Source organism: Vigna umbellata, chromosome 10 (genome assembly GCF_029865625.1).
Source record: "Vigna umbellata cultivar VRB3 chromosome 10, Vumbellata_1.0, whole genome shotgun sequence".
Lineage (NCBI taxonomy): Eukaryota > Viridiplantae > Streptophyta > Magnoliopsida > Fabales > Fabaceae > Vigna > Vigna umbellata.
The window spans coordinates 6,962,905-6,987,334 of NC_142174.1; the positions used below are offsets into that span (position 1 = coordinate 6,962,905).

The 24,430-nt window shown below is 30.7% G+C and overlaps 3 protein-coding genes across 6 annotated transcripts in view; 2 read left to right on the plus strand and 1 right to left on the minus strand.

Moving 5' to 3' along the window:
- LOC148191767 (cellulose synthase-like protein E6) overlaps positions 1-4,737 on the minus strand; it is a 4,884-nt gene extending 147 nt beyond the window's left edge. The window contains exons 1-8 of the mRNA XM_088099955.1: positions 4,397-4,737; positions 1,974-2,298; positions 1,750-1,890; positions 1,533-1,664; positions 1,165-1,377; positions 813-1,034; positions 338-685; positions 7-257 (exon numbers count right to left, since the gene is read on the minus strand). Of these exons, the coding sequence (XP_087956081.1) occupies positions 7-257; positions 338-685; positions 813-1,034; positions 1,165-1,377; positions 1,533-1,664; positions 1,750-1,890; positions 1,974-2,298; positions 4,397-4,683 (1,919 nt within the window). The 5' untranslated portion in view covers positions 4,684-4,737. The remainder of the gene's footprint in view (positions 1-6; positions 258-337; positions 686-812; positions 1,035-1,164; positions 1,378-1,532; positions 1,665-1,749; positions 1,891-1,973; positions 2,299-4,396) is intronic.
- Positions 4,738-16,118: 11,381 nt separating this feature from the next.
- On the plus strand, positions 16,119-19,488 carry LOC148191768 (WEB family protein At5g55860-like). 4 transcript variants are annotated; one of them, XM_088100122.1, is made up of 3 exons: positions 16,119-16,442; positions 16,644-16,881; positions 17,483-18,708. In XM_088100122.1, exons 2-3 carry the CDS (start codon positions 16,702-16,704, stop codon positions 18,566-18,568), a joined length of 1,266 nt encoding a protein of 421 aa, XP_087956248.1. In that variant the 5' UTR covers positions 16,119-16,442; positions 16,644-16,701; the 3' UTR covers positions 18,569-18,708. The 4 variants fall into 4 exon arrangements, with proteins under 4 accessions (XP_087956248.1, XP_087956245.1, XP_087956246.1 ...); XM_088100119.1 differs by having other exon boundaries at positions 16,128-16,442; positions 17,483-19,488; XM_088100120.1 differs by having other exon boundaries at positions 16,128-16,417; positions 17,483-19,488.
- Positions 19,489-20,933: 1,445 nt separating this feature from the next.
- Positions 20,934-24,072, plus strand: LOC148191769 (uncharacterized). Its single transcript, XM_088100148.1, has 5 exons — positions 20,934-21,365; positions 21,529-21,614; positions 21,726-22,031; positions 22,168-22,251; positions 23,301-24,072. The coding sequence occupies exons 1-5, from the start codon at positions 20,991-20,993 to the stop codon at positions 23,752-23,754; spliced, it is 1,305 nt and encodes a 434-aa protein (XP_087956274.1). The 5' UTR covers positions 20,934-20,990; the 3' UTR covers positions 23,755-24,072.
- The last annotated feature ends 358 nt before the right edge of the window (positions 24,073-24,430 follow it).

Sequence of the window (24,430 nt, forward strand, 5' to 3'; positions counted from 1 at the left end):
CCTTGCTCGTATCTGGTTTGAACATCCTCAGTTACTACTTTATCTGTGATCACAAAGTTTGTCTGTGACAATCCTAGTTGCTTTGTCATGGTATCGATGAAACCAAAGAGATAAGAGCTGACTCTGTGGATGAACTTTATTCTCTGCAAATTCCACCATGCCTTTGTCGTGGATCCACAAGTCAAATACTCACACAAGCTATAGCCATAGGTAGCAAGAAATGCATACGCAAATGGAATGACCCACATGCTTGAAAGCTGCAAAAACACGAAAGGAGAGCAAATGAGTGCAACAAAATCAAAGAAAGAAACAAAATTTATTCCAACTACGAGACAACCTTTGGGAACAATGGAATGCCATGAAACAAGGAGATAGGAAGAAGAATGACATAACAAAGAGTGGGCAGGGACATAGGAGCCCACAAGAGGTAATTGCAATATCCCATTTGAACACCCAAGTGTATCTTTCCATGCCCATAAATGAAAGGGCAATACTTGGAGAAGAAAACTTGGAACAGGCCTTCTGACCACCTCATATGCTGAAGACATGCTACATCCAAGGTTGTTGGAGCTATGCCCACAAATGCCTTTTTTTCTGGGTTGTAATAAATAGATTTCCAACCCCTACACGAGATTACAAGGCCAGTTGCAACGTCTTCTACAGGAATACCATACACTAATCCCATCTGCAACACTCAGAAGTTTTAATGATCAAAATATCCCCGATTATGAACTGGTTCAAATGGTGTAAAAAATTATTTTTCATTACAGAATGCTTTTAAATAGAAATTTAGAAAGCAAACATATACGTACCTCCTTCCCCCATAAGGTGCCCTCTTCATAGGTGCAAGTGGCAAGAGCCTTCGATGCTTCATTCAGTTCATCAATTGTTCTGTTATTGTTTCTTTTAGGCTTCTTCTCCCAATTTACTTTGTAATCTTTCAAGTGAGATCCTGAAAGACTTTCTCTTCTATGTAAGCATCCTGTTCCACAGAACAAGGCTGCTCCATATCCGCATATGCCAGCTAACTCGTACTTTATTGCATTACAAAATCAGACTCGATAGTGTTAGTTCATCTTTTTGTGTGACTATATATCATACATACACCGTGTTAACATCTATAGTCTGGGTAAAGTTAATGTTATAAGTAATTTTATTACTCACCTTAGCGCTTACAAGATAAGAATTTCCATACTGGTCATTTTTGGTGATGTTACTGAAGCTTTGGGGAAATTGTACATATGCTATATCTTGTCCTTTTGTTTCGTCCAGGAAAAAACATAGTATTTCTTGAATTGTATCTGCATTATTGGAGTACATGTCACAGTCCAAGTTGAGGATGAAAGGAGCATTGCTTATTTCGGATGATACTCTTATCTGCACAATTGTAAGCATTTTATTGTTAGATAAAGAGTTAATAAGCTTAAGACATTCCAAGTTTAATTAGCATACACACTGAATGCAAAAAAAGTTTAAAAAATGTATATTTGATCATTTTTATCAAACATATAGTTAGTGATTTAATCACTCACCAGTGCATTAACAGCACCAGCTTTGAAGTGATGAGGATGGTTGGGTCGTTTCTCTCGTGCCATGTATACCACTGTTGGAAGTTCAAATCCATCTTCATCTACACTATTTCTGTCTCTTCCATCCACTATAATCTAACATAATCATGAACAGATATTAACTACGTAGAAAAACTAATATGTTCTTTATGTTTTCTCAGAAAATTAAAAATGTTCATACCTGCACAATAGACTGGTGATCCTGCTTTGTCGATTTTGGGTTCCATTCTGAGAATCCCCTGTGCTCATTTCTCACATTCTCTGGAAGCTCTCCCTTTACTGCTGCTGATTCAATCTCACTTTTCATTTCCTCGTACAATTTCTGACATACATATATAGATACAATCTCGTTAATTATACATACGTAAATTCAACATGCTTAATAAAAAAAAAAAACTTGGTTACCTTGATATGTAAATATGCTTTCTGATACTCAGTGCTAGTGCTTGAATTTTGGGGATGAGCAAAGAAGACTTCTGGGGACCTAGGCTCAACATTGAATCTTCTACAAAAGGGTAACCAATGTTTGGAAAAAATGGAGGCCTTTAAGAGAGCGTAGAATGTTAGCTCAGAGCCTCCATCGTCAGAGAGATATACGTTCAATTTATTTGCAGGATAGTTGTATGCCATTGCTGATAACACTGTGTTCATCACCATGCATGGAGGTTCCAGTTTTGGATCAGCCGTGCATACAAAAATGTCCACTGCTGGTAAATTCTCCTCATCATATCTGTCCAAAAAAATTGTACAATGTTAAGAAGTGGACTTTATTTGTTGTTTGTTGAGTATGTCGTTTTAACCGCTATCGGACTGTTATCGGACCACCCATTAATGTTTAGTTTCACAGTTCAAAATGATGTTTATACCTCGGCGTAAGGGAGGTGTATTAAAAGTCTCACCTCAACTAGAGACAAGATAAATTTATAATATATAAGTGGATAACCTCATCTTATTATAAGTTGATTTTCTGGGTTGACTTAGACTTAAAGTCCACTTCATCAGAACTATTATTAAAGTCTATTTTAACGATATTTATAATTTGATGGAGATGTTGTTTGAGTCCGGCACCATCCCAGTGATGTCTATACCTGTGTTGGAAGTTACACAGTGGGGTTTTTTTCACTATTTTATTGTAATAATCCATAAATAAATAATGATAAAAGTTGAAATTATATATATAACATTGATAACAGATAAAATCAGTAAGTTATCAACATAAGTTGTGGTGCAGACTTAAACTTTATCTCTTAAATTTGATGCAGAATAGTCTTAAAATGGTTATTTTCTTACCTAAAAAAGACAAAACAAGAAAAGACACAAGACTAAACACCATTTTCGTAAATAAATTAAAAAGATATATATTTAGAAAATTGAAATCATGTTTTTCACTAAATTTAAAATAATATCTATCATTTCAAAACTTTTTCTACGAAAGAAGAGTAGAAATTAGTGTTTTTGGTGATGCAAAATAATTATAGTTATAGTATAGTAGATTTAGTTAAAATGAACTTTGATAATTTTATATTTAATGAACATTAAAATTACGTTTAATTTAAAAATATTATTTTAATATTTTAAAATTATTTTTGTCAAATATATTTTATAATTCTCTTTGTCCAAATAATTTTAAATTGGAAAAAAAAATAGTAGATTTGACGTGTGTGAACGAAGCACTGTCTGGTTCGTATCCTCTCTTGAAAGGATATTCTGAAAAAATGAAGAGAAAGAAAAGAAATATATTCTTAGACAAAAAGAAAGATCTGATATTATTCTTAATTAAAAAAGAAAGAGATAAAAGAAAAAAATTAATCTCCATTGACTATAACACCAGAATGTGTGGTTGCAACTTGCAAGATTTGGCAGTCATCCTCAATTTGAAAGGGTAGTTTTCTTTTATATATTTTTTAATCTACTTTTCAATTTTTTTTTTTATTATATCATCGCCGCAGATCCACTTAGTAGACTTTGGGGGTAGTTGCCCCACAAAATTTTAACTTTTTTTAAATAAAATATACACTTATATTACAAATAGTTCACATACTATTATTACATCATAAAAGTCAAACCAATATATAAAATGAATACTGTCCTAGCATTCTCGCCACATATATCTCAACTTTAAAATGAGGGATGGGAAAAGTAAAAGAAAAAAATAGAAATTAATAAATATGAATGATGCAATAAAAAAAGTTTAATTCTACTTTTATTCAGGTTTTATCTATTCATTTAAATATATATATATATATATATATATATATATATGTTATATTAGTATTCTAAATTAGAAAAATGAACTTAAAACTGATTTTTAAAAATGTTTAAATCTTTCAAATTTAGGGTTTAAAGGTTCCATATCTATCTTTTCATTCAGACGATGACATAGGAGGGTAATTTATTTTTTCAATATAATTGTATTGTTATATTTTTTCAATATAATAAAAAGTAATTATAATCCTAAAAAAGGTAATTTTATTAATTTTATTTAACATTTGTGAATATTTTATAGAAATAATGTATTTGATTTATAATAACTATTTCGAATTTTATGAAAGAAAAAATTAATATTAATATATAATTAAGTTCGGAAAAAGTAACAATAAATTTATAAAAACAAGAAATAAAGGATAAATAAAAAATTTTCTTTCTCTCATCATGATAAAAAATATATATCAATATTTGTTAAGATAAAGTGAGTATCTGTTAGGTTTAAAAGAAAAAGTAAAATATGATTATATTTAGTAAAAGTGAGGCTAAAAATGTTTAGTGAAGATATTTGAAGTGTTCCATGGGAGAGAGTGAGAGAGAGAGGATGAAGAAAAGTAGGTGACCTGTTTAAGAGGGTGTGTTTGAAAGGTGTGTGGTAGAGTATTCTCCATCGAACAGACTGTGTGATGATCCAGTATAATCCAAAACCAAACTCTGACACCATAACACTCATCCAACACCACCTTCCTCTTTCGATTCTGCCCATGTTCACCATTCTGTAAACCCAGATCAAACAAACAGCGCCAAATATTGTTGTTGCAAATACCTTGTACAATCCTCGGAATCTTCCTTCCTTTGTCTCAAACAAACTAACAGGGGATTCATCTTCTCTGATACCTTCTTCTCTCATCCTCTTTTTCTCTCTCTCTCTCCTGATGAAGTTGTTCTGTCTTTATGAGGGAAGATAGAGTATGGTGATTGGTAGATACGGTTGTACTGAGTGTATAATAACTTTTTGTTATAATTTGTGATATTTTTTAAAAAACCATTTAGTCGAGTGACCGTATTACGCACGTTTTTCTTTTTAAATTATTGCTTTCATTTTGTATATACACATTGTTTGTGCTGAATGGGACCAGGAAAACTTCTGTTATCCTGTCCGGAAATCTCTTCACCGATCGGTCCTTCTTTCCTTCGCTCTCCTCCACTTGTTCTCCACACAAATGGGTTGACCTGCAGCAAACACTCCGATGCTCAAATCAGAATGGGTTTTGCAAGTCTATATAATTATCAAAGAACAGAGAGTTTATCTTCTCCTTTGACTGCTATTTATATGATTTCAGGGAATATTACCATTAATTTGCCTTTTAATGGCTTTAATGCACATCTTAAATACTCGACAATGACCGTTACCTCATTAACTACACATTCATGAGCCTTCAACTGTTGTCTCCCGTCCACAGTTTTAGATATCAGCCCGACCGGACATATTACGCTTAATAGATCCGATCGGACATATCAGGCTGAGACACCGATCGGACATATTAGCCTTGCTTCTACCGTTCGGTATTGTCTAAACCTCCCCGGTCGGTCGCCTGTCCTCGGTAGTAACACAAATAATAAAATAATTAAATTATTATGCAATGAGATACTATAAAAAAAAATTATGTTGTATTATTGTAATTGTTATTATTAAAGTAATTATATTCTATGTTTATTTGATTAAGTTTTTTTAGTTGAGTTTTTATATGTCAAGATTTTTTTTTAGGTTGAATGTGTCTAGATTGAGTTTTTATTGGTTTACTTCTTTTAGAATAAGCTTTTGTAAGTCTAGCTCTTGTTAATCGAACTCTTCTAGGAAGAATTCTCTATACCAACTCTTCTATGCTGATTGGTAGATACGGCTGTAGGTTGTACTGAGTGTATAATAACTTTTTTGTTATAACTTGTGATGTTTTTTCAAAAACCATTTAGTCGAGTGACCCGTGTTACGCACGTTTTTCTTTTTAAATTATTGCTTTCATTTTGTATATACAAATAATAAAATAGTTAAATTATTATGTAATGAGATAATATAAAAACTAAGTTGTATTATTGCAATTGTTATTATTAAAGTAATTATATTTTATGTTTATTTGATTAGGTTTTTTTATTTGAGTTTTCATAAATTAAGATTTTTAGGTTGAGTTTGTCCAGATTGATTATTTGTTGATTTTTTTTAAATTGAATTTTTCAAATTGAGTTATTATAGATCTTGTTCTTTGTTAGTCGATTTTCTCTAGAAAATTCTCTGCATATATCGACTTTTTTCATGTCAAATTCTAATAGGTCGACGACCTCTTAAGGTTAAGCTTTTACAGGTCAATTTTTTCTAAGGCAAACTCTTATAGGTCAACTTGATCAGACAGAACTCAGGCAAAGCTCTTATAGCAAGGCTTTGTTGCCGAGTTGTCTAGTTTACTTTACTATGTTATCAAATTGTCCAGTACTCAACTGTGTTGCATAATTGTTGAATCTACTCGGTTGTGTTGCTTAGTTGTTGAAACACTTGTCTAAGTAAAATGGATCAGGGGTTGCATAGTTGTTGAGTGTTTCGGTAGGAAGAAAAAGTACTCACTCTAGTAATTGATAACATGGCATTGTAGTTTGTAGACACAATTTACATATTGATGAGTCATTATTTTGTTCTATTCACTTAGTTTTTTACATCGAATTTAATTAGTGAAATGTGCTTAACTGTCCATTATTCTTTCAATTTTATTATTTGGGTTTAATTTGACCAATAATTCATATTTTAATTAATTTGAATTATCTGAGTTTAATACTATTGTCCACATCAGTAACTATTTTTAATTTAGTTTGTAATCTCGTTTTTAATTTATTTTTGTATTGTTGGGTCAGACTTTTGACTCTTTAGACCCATTTTTGCAATATATCACAAGTTTAAATCTAAGTCATATGAATGCTCCATTAATGCAGAGAGAGAAAGAGAAAGATTGTTAAGGATAATGGGGAGGTGTAGGGTATTTTTGGAATAAAAGGAAATAGTGGGGAGGTGTAGAGTATTTTTGAAATAAAAGAAAATAGTGGGGAGGTGCATAAGCACTTGGGGTGGTGGAGGGAGCAACACCCTTTTGAAAATTAGGCACATTTTGAGGGGCTCTCTTCCTACTTTGTTGGAGGTTAGGTTAGGGTTTATTTTCGTTTTTGTTCTTCTCTTTGTGCTGTACTGAATTTGTTTGACATTTTCATTGTAATTACATGCTTGATTTTGTTTCTGCAATTGGGTTTACTAATCTTGTTTTCGGTTCTTATTTATACACCCGTTTCCAGTCACCATATTAAATTTGTTATGAGCATGCAATTAGGTACACACTTAGTTGCTTAATTTGTGTTTAATCTTCGCTTAGTTGATTAGAGTCACAGTTGCTTAGTCTGTGATAGTGCAGATTAATTAATTAGGTGCATTATATTTGTTTAATTTATTTTTAAGAAAATTGAATTAATATTCACTTAGTTGATTAATTCGTGTTAGATTAGGGGTAAGAGGAGAGGATAATTATTGTTAATCAGGGATTAGAAGTGAATAAATTATATTTTTTTAATTTTATAATTATATAATTTCATAATTTCTCAGTTTTATAACTTCATAATTTTTTAACAGTTTTATAATTTTATAAATTTATATTTGTTTATTTTATAATTTTGTATTTCTTATAATTTAATAATTTTGTATTCTTGAGTTTTATAATTTTACAGTTAAATATATATTTCTTTTTGTATTTTATACTTTTATATTTTTAATTTAGTTTTAAAATAATTTTTGTTAATTAAAACAAATCTTTAAAGGAGATCTCATTGTCCAGGAAATTAAAACAAATCCTTACAATTGGATGAAATTGATTCAAATTACCACGACTTTATAAATTTAAGCGGATTATACTCTTCATCATTGTCCAGGAATAATATTAATTAAATGTTGATCCAGATGGTTGTTGCATTGAAATGTGTTGCACATGATGCTGGCAAAACTAAAGATTCGAACTTTCTAGGATTCTAGTATTAAATTTTGATACCAACACCAGCATTCCATAATCGCAGAAGTATTATTTAAGTTTTCTTTTTTTAATAATAAATATCTATCTATCTTTTATTCAACTTAATTTATATATATATATATATATATATATATATTTTTTTTTTTTTAAAAAATATAATCTCGTTAGTTAAATTATATTAACCTTATAGAAAATAATTATATGATATTAGTCCTTTTTCGTATTTGTTCTCTCATTGTATTTTAAAAATGATGATGTTATAAGAAAGAAAATAAATCTCTTATTAAAAGGTATTTCCACCTTAAAAGAAAAATATGTAAAATAAAATTTATGAAATTGGAATATTTAGAATTTAAATGTTTTTTCCCTAAAATTAATTTCATAATTTTTTTTAATAATAATAATAATAGTGGTTTCACGTGTTTCTCACTTTTTTTTTTGATAGTATAGAAAGTTTGAAATATAAAAAATTTGGAGAAAAGAAATAGAGAAAAAAGGAACACAAATTAGGAAGAATAATAAATATTATATTAAAATTTCGAAATATAAGAAATTACATTGAATCTTTTTAAAGAAAAATAAAGACAACACTAAATTTAAAAAAAAAAAACATTGAATAATTACTTAAAATATAAGGACAAAATTTTTTAAACCTTTAATTAAATTTTAGTGATTAAGACTTTAGTGCAAAAAGACTCTTTATTACATAATATAGTTTTCTATTTGATTTAGTGTATGAGTAAAGTTTGGATATTTCCATCAATCTCTTAACTTTAAACTTACACTACACATCTAATATATTTTTAATAACTATTAACCTATACAAAATATCACATCTATCTATATACATAGTATATTATTAATCACACTCAAGTAATTTATAAAACAATCTTAGTTATTCTCACCTTATTCATAATGTTTTAACTCAAAACATCATCATGTACAAATTTGCTTAACAAAATTTCGCTAAGGCGAAATTCAATAATAGAAAAAAAAATTGCAATACTTTTAACTTACCAATATTTTAAGATTCAACAACCATTCAAATGAGATAAATTTATATAGTTCTCATTTTTACGTAAATAATAAATGTGTAACCTACGTAAGTAAAAGTGAAAATATTCAAAAGAGAAAGATTTGTTTCACTCCTATCTCATTTTTATTTGAGCAATAGAATTCCAAAATCAACATTTAGAATTCCTTATTTTTTTTTTTGTATTATTTGTTTGATTTTCTAAGTTTTATGTAAACTTTGGCAAGAAGAAACATCTTCTCCACTCAAAATTTTATTAAATAATATAAACATTAAGTGTATAATATGAAATATTAATTTATTTATAAGTAAAATTATGGCACTCAACACATTCTTATCCTATTAAATATGAAATTGTATTTTGATAATTTACATTTTATTAAATATATAGTGAATATATTACTAAGATGAAACTCTAAATATGATTAAAAAAATAACACATTCAATAGCTATGATATGATATGGTATTTGAGTTTTCTTCTATACTTTATAATTTATTAAATATTGCATATAATAATCAAAATAAAACTTAAAATATGATTAAAAAAAACAGCCTATGATGATAATATAAATGTAAGTTTTGTATTAACTTATAATTATTATAACGTCCCTTTTCTTCTAGATCTTTCAAAATTCACACAATAATCCATTTTAACCTGCCAATTTGTCTTTTAAATAAAGCAATTAACGGTGGGAAGTTATGACTTAGTCCACAAAAATGCTTGGAATCTTTCCAAATAGAGAGGGAAATGAAGATAAAATAAAACACTATAAAAAATGACAATTTAACATTTTATTTATTAGGATTAAATATATTTTATATTATTTTTTAATTTTAAATTAATTTTTTTTTATAATTGTTTGATTATATTTTTTAATCAAATTTTGTTAAATTTATTTGAAGTATTAATGTATTTAAAATTTTAAATAAATTTAATAAAATTTAATTAAAAGAATTAAATTTATCTCATTTTAAAAATGAGAGACTAAATTGATTTAAAATTTTAAAAATAAACTAATTTTAATTTTTACTAAAAATTAAGAAATTAAAAATATATTAACCTTTTTATTATTTTCTGTATGTCATTCTAATGTTTTTTTTTTCTTTTCTACAAACAGTTTCACTCACATTTATTTGAAATTAATCGATCAGCTAGGTTTGAAAGATTCATAAAACAATGATCAAATAAAAAAAGAAACATATAAACTGAGAAAAAAATAGTTGAAATGAAATAAGAACCTGATAGTACCTGGTTTGAACTGAAATTTAAATAATTAGGTAGTTTTTTTTTGGGTTAAATATGTTTTTAGTCCCTAAACTATTGGCCGTTTCTGGTTTTCGTCCCTCTTTCAAAGTAAGGTACGATTTGGTCCTCATTCTTTAGAAAAACGTTCGTTTTAGTCCTTAAAATTTTGTTTTTAGTCATCGTTTTAGTCCTCAAAACGTTCGTTTTTTCGACTAAAACGAACGTTTTTTAAAGATTGAGGACCAAATCGTACCTTACTTTGAAAGAGGGACGAAAACCAGAAACGGCCAATAGTTTAGGGACTAAAAACATATTTAACCCTTTTTCTTTTAATATTTTTAAATAAAAACGTTTACATGGAAATAATTGTAGAATATTGCTGCTTAACTATTACTTTTACTTTTTTATGGTTATATATACGTATATTTGTTTAAATATATGATATAATGTAGTGATTTTTTTATAATATATGTTTAATTCAATAATTTAACGTAAGAGTTGAAATTAAAAACAATTTGAATATATTTTTCTGTTTTAATATTCTTATATGCCTTTTAAAAACAAAACACGAGTAACTTTTAAGCAAACTGGACAAATTAAACAAATTTAAATTAGATGCAAACTTTTGTAACAAAGTTATTATTAATAAGAAAATGTATATTACAGAAAAAGGAAATTATTAACAGACGGTTTACAGCATCCTTTCTTTCATCATACACATGTTTTGTCTGATTAGAAAATGTTTTTAATTTTTATATACGTGACTAATGGGAACGTTTTGTTTTTGTTCTGAGAGTTGGTCCTTCCACCACCACCAACCGTTCCCTGCACTATCCCATACTTAATTTGTTTTTCTATAAAATGGATGTTGACATATGTTTCACCTTCAACGGATGTTGACATTCGTTTACATATTTTATATTTTAGTTTATTATTTTTATTTAAAAAAAAACTTCAATGTGATCACATCCGTTTAATAGATTTTTAAAAAATATTTTATTTATTATTTAAATAATAATATATATATATTAAATTAATAATAATTATTTTATTAAATAAAATAAAATTAATTTATAAATAATTAAGTAATAATTTAAAAAAAATTAAATAATATTTATATATTAATTTAAAATATAAAAAATTAAAAAACTAAAAACTAAAAAAAACACAAATTCAACAGACGTCGTCACATCAAAATTTTTAATTATTATTTAAATAATAATACATAAATTAAAATTAATAATAATTATTTTATTAAATAAAATAAAATCAATTTATAATTAATTAAGTATTAATTTTAAAATAATTAAATAATATTTATATATTAATTTAAAATAAAAAAATAAAAAAACTAAAAACTAAAAATAAATAATAATATTTTAATTATTATTTAAATAATAATACATAAATTAAATTAATAATAATTATTTTATTAAATAAAATAAAATTATTTTATAAATAATTAAGTAATAATTTTAAAAAATTAAATAATATTTATATATTAATTTAAAATACAATAAATTAAAAAACTAAAATTAAAAAAAAAACGGTTTAAACCCTCCGTTGGTCCTCAAGTTTGTATGAAAATCTCAGTTGGGTCCTCAAGTTTTTTTCTGTCTCAATTGGGTCATATTTTTTGTAAAAATGAACACATTTTACCCTAACCGTTAAATTGTAACAAACGGCGTTAGTTGGTGCTGACGTGTTGCATAGTTACGTGAAATTTTTATTACGTGGAATTTTTATTTAATTTGAGAAATTATTACATGGCAACTCTATCCTCTTCCCCTCCGAGCCAACTCCCTCCCCCTTCGTCTCCGAACTCGTCTTCCGATTCGAGCCCCTCATAATTGCTCTCGAGTGCAGAGACCTCTCCGCCGCTCACTCCCTAGTTTCCCTCGCCATCTCCTGCGGCTTTAGAGAGAGTGGCATTACCAATGCCAAGAAGCGCGTCATCATCGCCATTCGCTGCTCCATTCGCATGGAGGTGCCGTTGGGGGATACGCGCACTGTCATGGTCACGCCCGAGTATGTTCGTTATCTCGTTCGGGTCGCAAATGACAAGATGGAAGCTAATAGGAAGAGAACTCAGAGATTTTTCGAAGTTTTGCTGTCCACTGATTCCTTGATTGCTGATAGCGGGGACCGTTTGTTGCCGACGAATGAAGCTTGCAGCCATCTTGAAAAAGTCTGAATCTTTGAATGGTTGGCAGGGTCTGTGAGTTCTCCTGGTTCTGGTCTATCAATTAGCCATTTTGATATTGTCGGTGAACCAGCCGAGAAGCTTTTCCTTTGGGGCCACTCAGCTTGTGTATTGAATAAGGCTGGTGACAAGAAACTTATCATTTTTGGTGGCTTTGGAGGCTTGGGAAGACATGCCAGGAGAAATGGTTTGTTGCTGCTTGATCCATATTCTGGCAATCTTGAAATTGTTAGCACTGTTGATTGTGCTTCTCCCACTCCACGATTGGGCCATACAGCTTCTGTTGTTGAAAATTGCATGTTTGTGATTGGAGGTCGGACTGGTCTTGACAAAATTCTTAGTCATGTATCCTTGGAAGTTACTGTAATTTAGTGAAAATTTATTTCCACCCAGGTAATGCTTAACAGCATTCTTGTGTTACAACTTTCAGCCCCTTTCCTGCTTAAAAGAAAGCCCACTGATAAAGCAACTTTTCAGTAATGAAAAAAAAATTGTACACTTGTTTTTAAGATGACTTTATGTATTGGATGAGTTCTGGTATCAGTATTTTAATTCATATGCATAAACGGAACAAGTTGTCCCCTGTTACTATTTCCAACTACATGACAATCTGCAGAAGAAGTTTTTTTTGTTCAAACTACATTGAATCTGCATACGTCTAATTTATTCTTGCATTTATTAATTGTCTCTGTGACTGTCGCTGTCTCCGTTCTTGAGCCTCGTTCTTGAGCCTCGTTCTAATCCGGGGATTGGTAGTGTTCCCAAAGCCATGAAAGGTGAACAGGTTGCAGTTGGGTGGCGCCGATGGAAGGAAGCAGAGGGGAGGGAGGAGAAGATCTAGTTCTAGTCAAAACATCACCACGTGGCCTTTCAATTTTAATGCACAATGCCACGTCAGTAAATGAAAAATTCCAGCTCACAAAAATTTAACGCCGTCTCACACTACTTAACGGTTATGGCAAAATGTGCTCACTTTTACAAAAAATATGACCCAATTGAGATAGAAAAAAACTTGAGGACCCAACTGAGATTTTCATACAAACTTGAGGACCAAGGGAGGGTTTAAACCAAAAAAAACTCAACGGATGTGCCACATCCGTTGAAGAATTTTTTCTTCAACGAATGTTGACTATCCATTGAAAAAAAGAGGTGAGAGTGTAGGATATTTTAAAATATAAAAGATAGTTTTGAAATTTAAAAAAAATGTGGTGATACAGGGAGCAAAGTGGGGTGGTATAGGGAGTAACCCTCTTTTGTTTTAGGTCTTAACTTGATCCATAATACTTTTGGGCTTTGAGTGGGGTTAGTGAGCCCATATGCACATCTCAAGACTGGCCCATTGACATAAAAAATTGAAATTATTTATTATGATTTAAAAAATATATTCCGTAGGTCATAGGGTATTAATATAAATGTGACAGGGTACAGGGAGCAATGTGTAATTATAAAATTTCACCTTGGTGAGAATGAATTATAAAAGGTTGGAAAGACTTTAATCAAAATCTCTTTTAAGACTTTTAGGTTCAATTTTATACGTGCTCTCAAGCAAAAAAGACAGATATTATGAAATATTTCTAAAATATTTAATGAGAATATCTTATAAAATAATGAATTTTATCACATCTTATTATATTTTTAAGATATTATATAAAGTAATTGATTATTTAATATTTTTAATACATTAAGATATAATATTTTTTATCTAATATTTTTAAAATATTAATATAATAATAATTGATTATCTAATATCTCTACTATTTAATATTTGATTATCTTAAAGTAACAAGATATATTTATTCATCATCTAAAAAGTTTATAAATACATCAACCTAATGAATATAGAAGACTTGACTATTACGTGAATCTCTCATCAGTCTTTTTTCTTCAAACTTGGAGTTCTTTCACTAAAGAGAACAAGCTTCATATTCCTGATACTTTAGACAAATTCTGGTAAGAATAAATGCATTGCTAAATTCACTCTTAAAATTGATTCATAATTTCTATTAGGTATATATTTTTCTTATGTTTCTTTGATTGTTTACTACTGTAATATTGTTTTGTTAAATTATGAACATTTTATATTGTTGTTTATCACACCTTGCATTTATTTATTTTTTAAATGATAGTGTCTCAGAGAATAAAATGTATTCTGATTAAGAAATTAATGGTTGAGATTTACAATAATCAAATGTTTTAAAGTTAATTACAATTTAATTATTATTTTTATCTAATATTATTTATTAAATTTTATCTTTTTAAATATACTCTTTAAAAGAATGGAATCTTATGCAAAGTATTAATTTCTTATTATAAACCATATTTAATAGTGGTTTTTTTATTTAAAAAGTTGTAAAAAGCTGTTGAGCTATTTTTCCCAGAAACTCCTTGATAACAAATGTTTCATAATATGCATATTTCTTGGTTTTTATAATTAAAAAAATATAGTAAAAATATATTTCAATTTTTTAATCGAATTGTGAATGATTTCAAAAAAATTGAAAAAGCTTCTCATATATGAATTTAAAGCCATAGTTTCTGCCATTCCAAATCTTGAAAAATATTAAAAATATATATTTTTTTCCTTAATACTTATCTGGTTTCTATTTCTAGTCTTTGATTTCATTTTCATGCCAACTTTATATATTCTATATGAGTAGTTCAATAACAAAAGATCTAAAAGATAGAAAACTAATAGGTAACATAAAAGGGTTTGAAAGCTCAATTATTAGCTATTAAGTACTGATAAACTTTTAAATAATTACACAATAGTTCCCCAATCCATTTATAGGTCAAGTTCAATTATCCATTCACACAATAGAAAGCAATGTTTTCTCTTTGATTTTGTTTTTGCCTCTAATAGATTTAATTAACCAATGAATTTATGGAAAAGTTAATTGTATTCTTATAAATAGTACTAAATTGTAAAATAAAAATAGTATTTTTTTTATCCATCGAAAATAATTAAAAATTATTAATTTACAGAAGTTTTTTTCAAAATCTGATTTTTAGTTTTTTCACAAATTAATGTTAACTTATACAAGTTTTATTTTTATTTTTCTCCCTTGTCTGCTGTTAAGTTTCTCCCTGATATAACCCTAATATAATCTCAAAATGATTTTTTTTTTGCTGTACAGTGTAGTAAAATAAATTTTAACATCTTTTTTATCTGCTAATATAATTAGAAGAAAAAAATAAAAAATTGATATGATTCTTGAAGAAGATGTATGGGCAACCAAAACACCATGCATGAGTGTCACAAATTATTGCTGACAGATGTTTTTGAGATACATTGTGAAACAAAGTTTGTCTTTTTCCTTTCTCGCTGATCTGCATCACCATCTCCACCTTATTTTCAAAACAAGATTTAATGCAATCTTGATTCCTGAAATACTGCAATGGGAAAATTTTGGTATACTGTGGAGATATTAAGAAAAATTTAACAGCAATGAACATTCAGAAAATTTATATAGAAAATCAAAACATCACATTCAGTTCAAAAATAATTATAATATATTTATGAACTTTTTCTTAGTGATACGAGTTTCTAACTCAAACAATGACATAATAAATTTGTGAGCTTTTTCATGTATACTGCAAATCATACTCATTTATATGCAAAGTTTAAAGAGAGACAAGACAACATAGTAAAATAAAATATAAAAAAAAAGGAAAAATTACTTTGTTAGCAGGGTGACAGATGGTTTTGTTCTTAGAGGGTGTTGACGTGGCGAACTATCTTTTACTTCGACTTTTGTTCTGACAGAATTTTACGTAACGCTCCTCACAAGTCACGATACTGGTGAGATCACATCACAGACACTGTGTGTTACAGGATGATCGTATACACAACCATTTTAAAGGAATCTTGAATAGTAACGATTGCACAGGATTATTTCCTCTTTCAACTTTCTGTACCTGACATGCTGATGCAAAATTTGTCTTTAAACATACCAGGCATTTTGCATTTTCACCTCAACCCAGCCTATCTCTCTCTTTCCCTCTTCACAAGTATGTGAAGATTATTCGCTACTGTTTTGCTCAGCAATTCAATGCCACAGGTTCTCCACTGTCTGTGAAATTTTCCTAGAAGCACCCTTTCAAAGGTTTTTTCTTTTCTGATATTTGTCGGTGAGTTTTCTTTCGATTCACTGAAAGATGAAATCTTTGATGCGGTTTCTTCATGGGTTTTTGTTAAAATGCCCGAATAGGCTACTGGGTGGTTGTTTTTGGGTGGATTCCTGTAGAGATCTTTGAAATGTTGCAATGTGTTGTGTTGATGCTGTTTTTCTTTCGGTTTCTTTTCTGTAACATCATTTTTTTTCCTACCAGGTTGGCTTCAAAGGCTATTATTATTGTGAATATTATTTAAATTCAAATAAAAGGCACTATGGTGGCCAAAATCAGGCAAAGTTCTGCTAACTCTCCGAGTCCTAAAAAACCAGTTGTTGGGGAGATTGACACCAGTCCACCTTTTCAATCTGTTAAAGATGCAGTTTCTCTATTTGGTGAAGGTGCTGTGTCTAGTGAAAAACCTGTCATTAAGAAGGCAAAACCTTATTTTGCTCAGGTAACTATGATTTTGTTTTTCTCTATCGTTTTATTTGTAGGTGGTACAAAGTATGAATACCATCTTGTTACTGTTAAATTATATCTGAAGTTGAACATTTAAATGGTAGAATGGAGCAACAGCTATAGGGTAAAATTCATTCCTGGAATTGTAGAGACTGTGAATCTAAATTATTGTCTCGACCTTGTGTTCTGATGGAAGAAGTTTGATCAGGGTGGAATTTGAAAACAATTTGGAGACACTCTTCTTATTAAATCAAATTCTTCTATATTATCATTAGATCTTTCACAATTCGTTCTACACAATTCAGTAGCTGATGGCATGTCCTTGTTAACACGTGTCATGTTTGTCAATGACATGCTCTCATTTATCACATAAGTGAAAATTGTTTAGACTGAAGCTTAAGAGGATTTCTATGATCCTAGACAAGTTGCATTAAAAGTAGATAATCAAGCTTTGGAAAAATCTATGCAAGGTTGTTCAATTTGGACAAGCTGTTTTCAGAACCAAACTAAATTTTTTGGTCATTATTTAATTTTCCAACTTTGAAAGGCTTTCTAGTATTGCGTATTACAACTTACAAGATTTGCTATTTTATTAGAGTATTTGGGCAAAGGAGTCACAACTTCACCTAGCCCGGAAAGAGCTGCAAAAATTAAAGGAACAACTAAAGAATGCAGAAACTACGAAGGCTCAAGTCCTGGTGGAGCTTGAAAAGGCTAAGAGAGTGGTTGAGGATCTCTCACAAAAGCTTGAAGCTCTCATCAAATCAAGAGAATCAGCAATACAATCAACAGATGTTTCAAAAACTCGAGCAAAACAGCTTAAAGAAGAAAAGTGTGGTGATCTTGATGGAACCAATGGTTCTTGGAAAGAAGAGTTAGAAACTGCAGTTAAAAGTTATGCCTCTGTCGTTACAGAACTTGATGTTGCAAAGCAAGAACTGAGTAAAATTCGGCAGGGGTATGATTTATCCTCAGAAGCAAGAGTTTCTGCTTTCAAGCAAGCAGCAGAAGCGGAAGATGCAATGAAGGCCAACAACAAAAGAGCATCAGAACTATCTAAAGAAATTTTGGCTGTAATGGAATCAATCGATCAAGTTAATGCTCAATCTGTCCAAGCACATTTGCTGCAAGAAGAGACACAAGCCAAGCAAAATGTTCTAAGACAATCATATGAAGCTGCCCTTGAAGAATCCAAAAGGAATTTGCTCGATTTAAAGAAGGAATTTAATCCAGGGCTTACCAAAAATCTAGAGTTGCAGCTGACTGAGACAATGAATGAGATAAGCGTTTTGCAAGAACAATTGGAAAATAGAAAGAAATCAGACTTGGATTCTTTGAAGAGTGTCACTCTGGATCTTGATGATGCTAAGGAATCACTGCAGAAAGTAGCAGGACAGGAAGAGTCCCTTAGAGCCATCGTGGAAGCTCTTAGGATGGATCTGGAGAATGTAAAAGGAGAACACACTGCATTGAAAGAGAAAGAATTCAAAACTGTTTCCTTTGTTGAGAATCTGCGGGTAGAGCTCCAGAAAAGTGAGTCTGAACTTGAGGCCTACTTGGCAGAAGAATCTAAAGCTAGAGGTGCATCAGAGGAAATGATCTGGAAATTGAACCAGTTGTTGACTGAAACTGAAATGCAAGGAGGGAAACACAAGACAGGAAGAATGAGGCTGCACAATTGAAGATGGAAGCTGTAGTCACTAAACTTGTTTTAGAAGATGCCGAAATAAAGCTCAAAGCAGCATTGCAAGAAGTAGAAGTAGCAAAAACAGCTGAGGCAAGTGCTCTTGAACAGATCAGGGTCTTATCTGTGAGGACCAGTGATTCTGGTTCATCAACTTGTGAATCTGGTGCAAGAATTACAATCTCAAGGGAGGAGTTTGAGTCCTTAGTTCATAAGGTTGAGGAGTCTGATAAATTAGCAGATATGAAAGTGGACGCTGCCAAAGCACAGGTGGAAGCTACAAAGGTGAGTGAAAATGAAGTTGTAAAAAGGTTAGAGGAAACTCAAAAGGAAATTGAGGATATGAAGACTGAAACACAGGAAGTCTTGAAAAGGGCTGAGATGGCTGAAGCAGCAAAGAGAGCAGTGGAGAATGAGCTCAGAAAGTGGCGTGAAAGAGAGCAGAAGAAAGTAGCAGAAGCTGCTTCTAAATTATTGGCTGAAACACAGATGGCAGCAGAATTATCTCCTCAGCACTATAGGATTCAAAAGCAGAATTCACTACCAAAGGTGGAGATGAAGAAGTTAGAGAAAGGGAAGGTTTCAGTTTCAAAGAAAGTTCTCTTGCCTAACATGAGTGCCATCTTTCACAGGAAAAATAACCATGTTGGAGGAGGACCTTCTTCTTAGCTTCTGAAATTTGTCAGAGAAACATAATGGTTTGTGTGAAAGTTGAGATTTTTGTCAACATGGTATCAGGGAAAAGAATTTCTAAGTGTCAATAGTTTGGTCATAAGTATTTTATTAATGTAACTTGCCTTGTGAATTATTGTATATTGCTACCTAATGTCTGAGTAGTAGTAGTATGATGAACTGTTCTATTCTATGGCAAGCATTTTAGTGATTATAATAACTATTGAAAAACTATATCTTCGTCTATCTGTGCATTCTTCTGGTTCATTATTTGATGCATTATATAATGGTAATAAAGCATTGCTTATATACCCAAAAATAAAACAAAATCACTTTTTGTCCATAAAATTATCATACTTCTGGCTTTTTCATAAAAACTTTAAAAGACATCTGAAAAGAAAGACAGTAACTTACATGTCTATTCAAATGATAAATAATAGATATGTCTACTTTATTATTAGACCTTTTTTTGCTATTTAACTTTTGTAACAAAAGTATATAGTTTCATCCATACCATAGTATTTTTTTCTTTTACATTTAAGATACTATCAAGAAAAAAATCGAATAAACAATACTTCGAATGGATCAAGATTTTTGAAAAAAGCCTAAATAGATAGGATTCATGAAAAAGAAATAGATAGTATTCATGAAATTATATTTTGGCACATAAATTTTTTATATTCATATTATTTTTATTTTTTTATTTTTGTTTACTTAAAGATATAAAAATTTAATTTTTATAATATTTTTTATCTTTAGAGTATGTATCAAATGAATATAAATTATAAGATAAAAACACAATAAAAATTTGACCTAATTAACCAAATACTTCATGGTATTTCTATTTTTATTGCTCTTTTAAAAAACTCACTTTTTTCTAAAAAATTAATTGAAATAATAAATTTGTCATTAATTTATAGTATTATTTTAATTTTTTTGTATACATTTTAAATTAAAATAGTTAAGTCATATATTGATATTTTTCGGTAAGTATATTCTCACATTAGATTACGAAAGAAAAACTTTATATTATTTACTTTAAATACTTATTACTTTTTTTTTAAAAAAAAGACAGACAGACATATATATATATATATATATATATATATATATATATATATATATATATATATATATAAAATAGCGTTCCCAGATCACGATAATCGTGTGAAGGACGCAGTTAATTTGAAAAATATTTATTATTGTAATTAATATAAAATAATTCTAATGTAATAATTAATTCAATTAGTTTTATTTGAAATTTTCAAAATCATGTTATTATTAGTTACCAAATTTATCTTTGCTATTAATAAATTCAAATATTTTTTTATTATTTATCAGTAAAAGTACTTATTTATAGAATAATATTGACAATATTTAATATTTCATAAAAATCATTAAATTATTCTTTAACTACTAATGAAAAAAAGCACTCTGTATCATTATATATTTTTTAAAAAAAAGAGAAGAAATAATAATGATGGTTTGAACAAGTTATGGTAGTCTAGTACTGAAAAGTGTAAATAATTTGAACAATTAGGGAATAGTAAATTAGAACCTTTAAATAACACGTGTCAGGTGATCAAACCCGATTCCACCGATAAATTCTACTTTCTACCTCACAGGAATGCAGCCTCGTCTCACATCATCATCAAACCTCGAAAAAATAGAAAAGCACAGCACAGATACTCACTCAAACACACACAACGTTGTTAGAGAGAGAGAGGGAGATTGTGTTGTGTATCTCTATGGCGAGTAACAGGGAGAGAGAAGAGTCTCTGACATTCACAATCCCTTCTTCCTCTTCTCATTCTTCCCCTGTCACTGTCTCCGACCAATTTGACAGCTACCTCGCCGACCCCAGAAGCGCCTCCGGAAGCTTCCAGAACGATGGCCTTCTCTCCTCCGCCGACGCCGCCGCTGATCCCGATTTTGGATTCTCCCGCCCCGATTTTCGTCAGAGTCCCCTCGCCGGCACCGTCGAGTTCTACCAACGCCACGTGTTCTTATGCTATAAGAACCCTCGCGTTTGGCCACCGCGCATAGAAGCCGCCGAATTCGATCGCTTGCCAAGGTTGCTTCACGCTGCCGTAGTCGCAAGAAAGCCTCACATGAAAAAGGAGGTACTGTCTTCTCTCGCTCCCCTTTTGATTTTTGTCTCTACGATGTTCAATGTATCACTAATAGACGTGTGATCTTCAACAATTGTTGAGCCACGTTTTTCGACTTTGCATTTGTTAAGTGCTAATTACATTGTGTTGGACTTACGAGTTGTCTCTTTTCCAGACTCGGTTAACGATTTGTGAGGGTCATGATGGAACTGAAACATCCAATGGGGATGTGTTGATCTTTCCTGACATGGTCAGATACAGGTATGTGTTATTGATCTTAAAAGTGGTATGCCTTATTTGTTTTTTGTTTTTTTTTTATTGCTTTTCCCTTTCTTAGATCATTGTGGACAACAGGTTTTAATGGAATTGCAGGAGGTTAACGCATTTTGATGTTGAAACGTTTGTGGAAGAGGTTCTTGTGAAGGATGGGGAATGGCTTCCTGGAACCCCTGAGGCATTGAGAGGATCGTTTGTTTTTGTGTGTTCGCATGGATCCCGTGATCGCAGATGTGGGGTTTGTGGACCTGTCTTGGTCAGTAGATTCAGGGAGGAGATAGAGTTACATGGTCTTCAGGGTAAAGTGTTTGTAAGCCCGTGTTCTCACATTGGGGGAAGTCAGTATGCGGGAAACGTCATTGTATTTGGACCTAGCATGAATGGAGAAGTCACTGGCCATTGGTAAAGAGAACACCTCCATGGTTATTAAAAACTACTTTTTTACAATTTCTTATTTTATGGTTCTTGCTAGACCTTTGTACCATTGGTTATTATATTTTGTTAACTTGTTAATGTTGCCCTCAATTGAAATATGTAGGTATGGATATGTTACCCCGGATGATGTGCCTTTATTGCTTCAACATCATATCATGAAAGGGGAGGTTTTAGACTCATTATGGAGGTAATTATTTCCTTAGTGCTCTATTGATTTTCTTTACTATTTTGGTTAAAAGTTAGATTTCATCTTATAGAAGACTAAATTGCTAGACCATCTTTTTTTACTTCAATACTGGGTTGTGGCCTTTTGGATGTCTTGGGCAGGAAGGAAAAATGTGAGACATAGAGTGAATGGAATAGATGAAAAATAGAGTGGATGATTCTCTTCTGTGATCTGTTTCTTCTCTCCTCCTCCCTATATTTTCACACCACAAATTAGAGTTGGGGGCAGTGCCTGAGCCTCTAGGGTTTAGAAGTTAAATTTACCTAAATTTTGTGAGAGTGGTTCAATAAATGTGGAAAAATTAAAATTCTGAAGCTTATTATCATTTGCATGTCAATATATCTACAAGATTCTTTGACACCTTCAGGAATCACGATTTCTAAATTCTTCATCCAAAATTTTGCATTAAATAAGGTAGGTCTTTGTTTTTTCAAAAATGATCTTTTTGCTCCCCATATCTGCAAGCCCTGTTTACCATCAATGATTCGATCGCATTTGAATCTTGGAGTAATAATGCCTTCTTGGGTTATGTATTTTGAAATTGAAATTATGGTATGACGATAAGTGCCATCTTCATGCCAATGTCTGATGGTATGACAGCTTTACTTCATGCACCTTTAAATGGCATCTGTGACCTCTGTTATTTATTTACAAAATAAAAAATCATAGAGCATGTTTTCAATTCCAAGGACTTCAAAGTTGAGCAGCTACAAAATGAAGTACATATGATGGATCACTCTTAAAGTAATTTTATTCCCTTGTACATCTCCAAACTTTCAGAAACCCTGGTTTCATCCATAGCTTTTCAATTACATCTCTTTATGCCCCCTTTTTTGTGATGAAAATTTGATGAGACATGTGCAAATTCCATCTTTAGAAAAATAGCCTGCTGAAATTATTACATGGTTAAAGATAATATGTACCGGGCTGATGGCTATGAAAAATTTGGTGCATAGGTCCATGATGCATATGCTGACTTGTATTTGTTACCCTTTTTGTACTGTCATCAGGGGTCAGATGGGTTTCTCAGTAGATGAACAGCTGACTAAGCAAGAACAAAGGCTTCTGCTAAATGGCTTAAGAAATTTAGAGGAAAGCACTGAAGTGTCTAGATCTCAAGAAAATTTTGTGAGCTGCTATCAATCAAATGCTAGCTGCTGTCAATCAAATGCTGGCTGCTGCCAGTCAAATGGAGATTCTTCTTTCCATCAGAATCACGTTTTACTGGAAAAGATATTGGACCCTGATGTCATTGAGGCAGAGGCAAAGCTCTCAGCTGATAATAAGAACAACGACTCTGTGTTTTCTCGGATGAATAGTGGCAAAGGAGCTTCACGCAAGTTTCCTTCTGTGACAACTTGGCTTGATGGTTGGGAGCAAGAAGATACATACGCAGCTCTTGCTGTTGTATGTGCTGCTGTGTCAGTTGCCATTGCCTACAATTGCTACAGGCAATTGAGATAAAAGGATTCAACTTTGGCAGCGCTACTAAGTGGTTCAGATAACTTAAGTGTTGCTATATCTTGTTATATTACTTTAGAGCAGTCATAGTTACTAAACATGTAGGGAAACGAGCGGGAGCTCAATGTTTAATCTGAATGTGTGATTTAGTGCTTGCACTGTATTATTGGCTGGGTCACTTTTAATTTCTAGTTAGCTTATTTTGTACATAAAAAAACCTTAGACTCAGAATATTCAAATTAAATATGTCAACAGTTTGTTTAGGTAGAATTTGATTTGTGCCCATTTTCAATTATATGAAAAGTTTCGCGGTTCCTTGAACTTGCTAGTTAAAAATATCATGTATAGGAATTAAGTAGGGTTGTTATTAAATATAAAAATTTTAAGGAAAAGCTTCTGCTACTACTGTAGAAGCAAAATGAATGATTAAACTGGAAAGAAATAGTTTTGATGCAGGATAATGGTACTTCACACTTCAGAAAGAAACATTTTTTCCGACACGGGTGTGAACACTCATTCTACATTTTGTATAAATAGCATTAATTGACAGAAGAATTGTAACTGATGCTGTCCTTCCAACACTGAAAAAAATGCCATGCTCGTCATCCCAGGCACTTATAAAAATTATATTTGAATTTTTTAAGTTTAGATTCTCGGATTTTGGTTGTTAGGTCTCTGC

Coding starts and splice junctions, on each gene's coding strand:
- LOC148191768 (XM_088100122.1), top strand. CDS start 16,702: ATGGTGGCCAAAATCAGGCAAAGTTCTGCTAACTCTCCGAGTCCTAAA. Junction 16,882..17,482: donor CAAAACCTTATTTTGCTCAG/GTAACTATGATT, acceptor CTATTTTATTAG/AGTATTTGGGCAAAGGAGTC.
- LOC148191769 (XM_088100148.1), top strand. CDS start 20,991: ATGGCGAGTAACAGGGAGAGAGAAGAGTCTCTGACATTCACAATCCCT. Junction 21,615..21,725: donor CCTGACATGGTCAGATACAG/GTATGTGTTATT, acceptor ATGGAATTGCAG/GAGGTTAACGCATTTTGATG. Junction 22,252..23,300: donor GTTTTAGACTCATTATGGAG/GTAATTATTTCC, acceptor TACTGTCATCAG/GGGTCAGATGGGTTTCTCAG.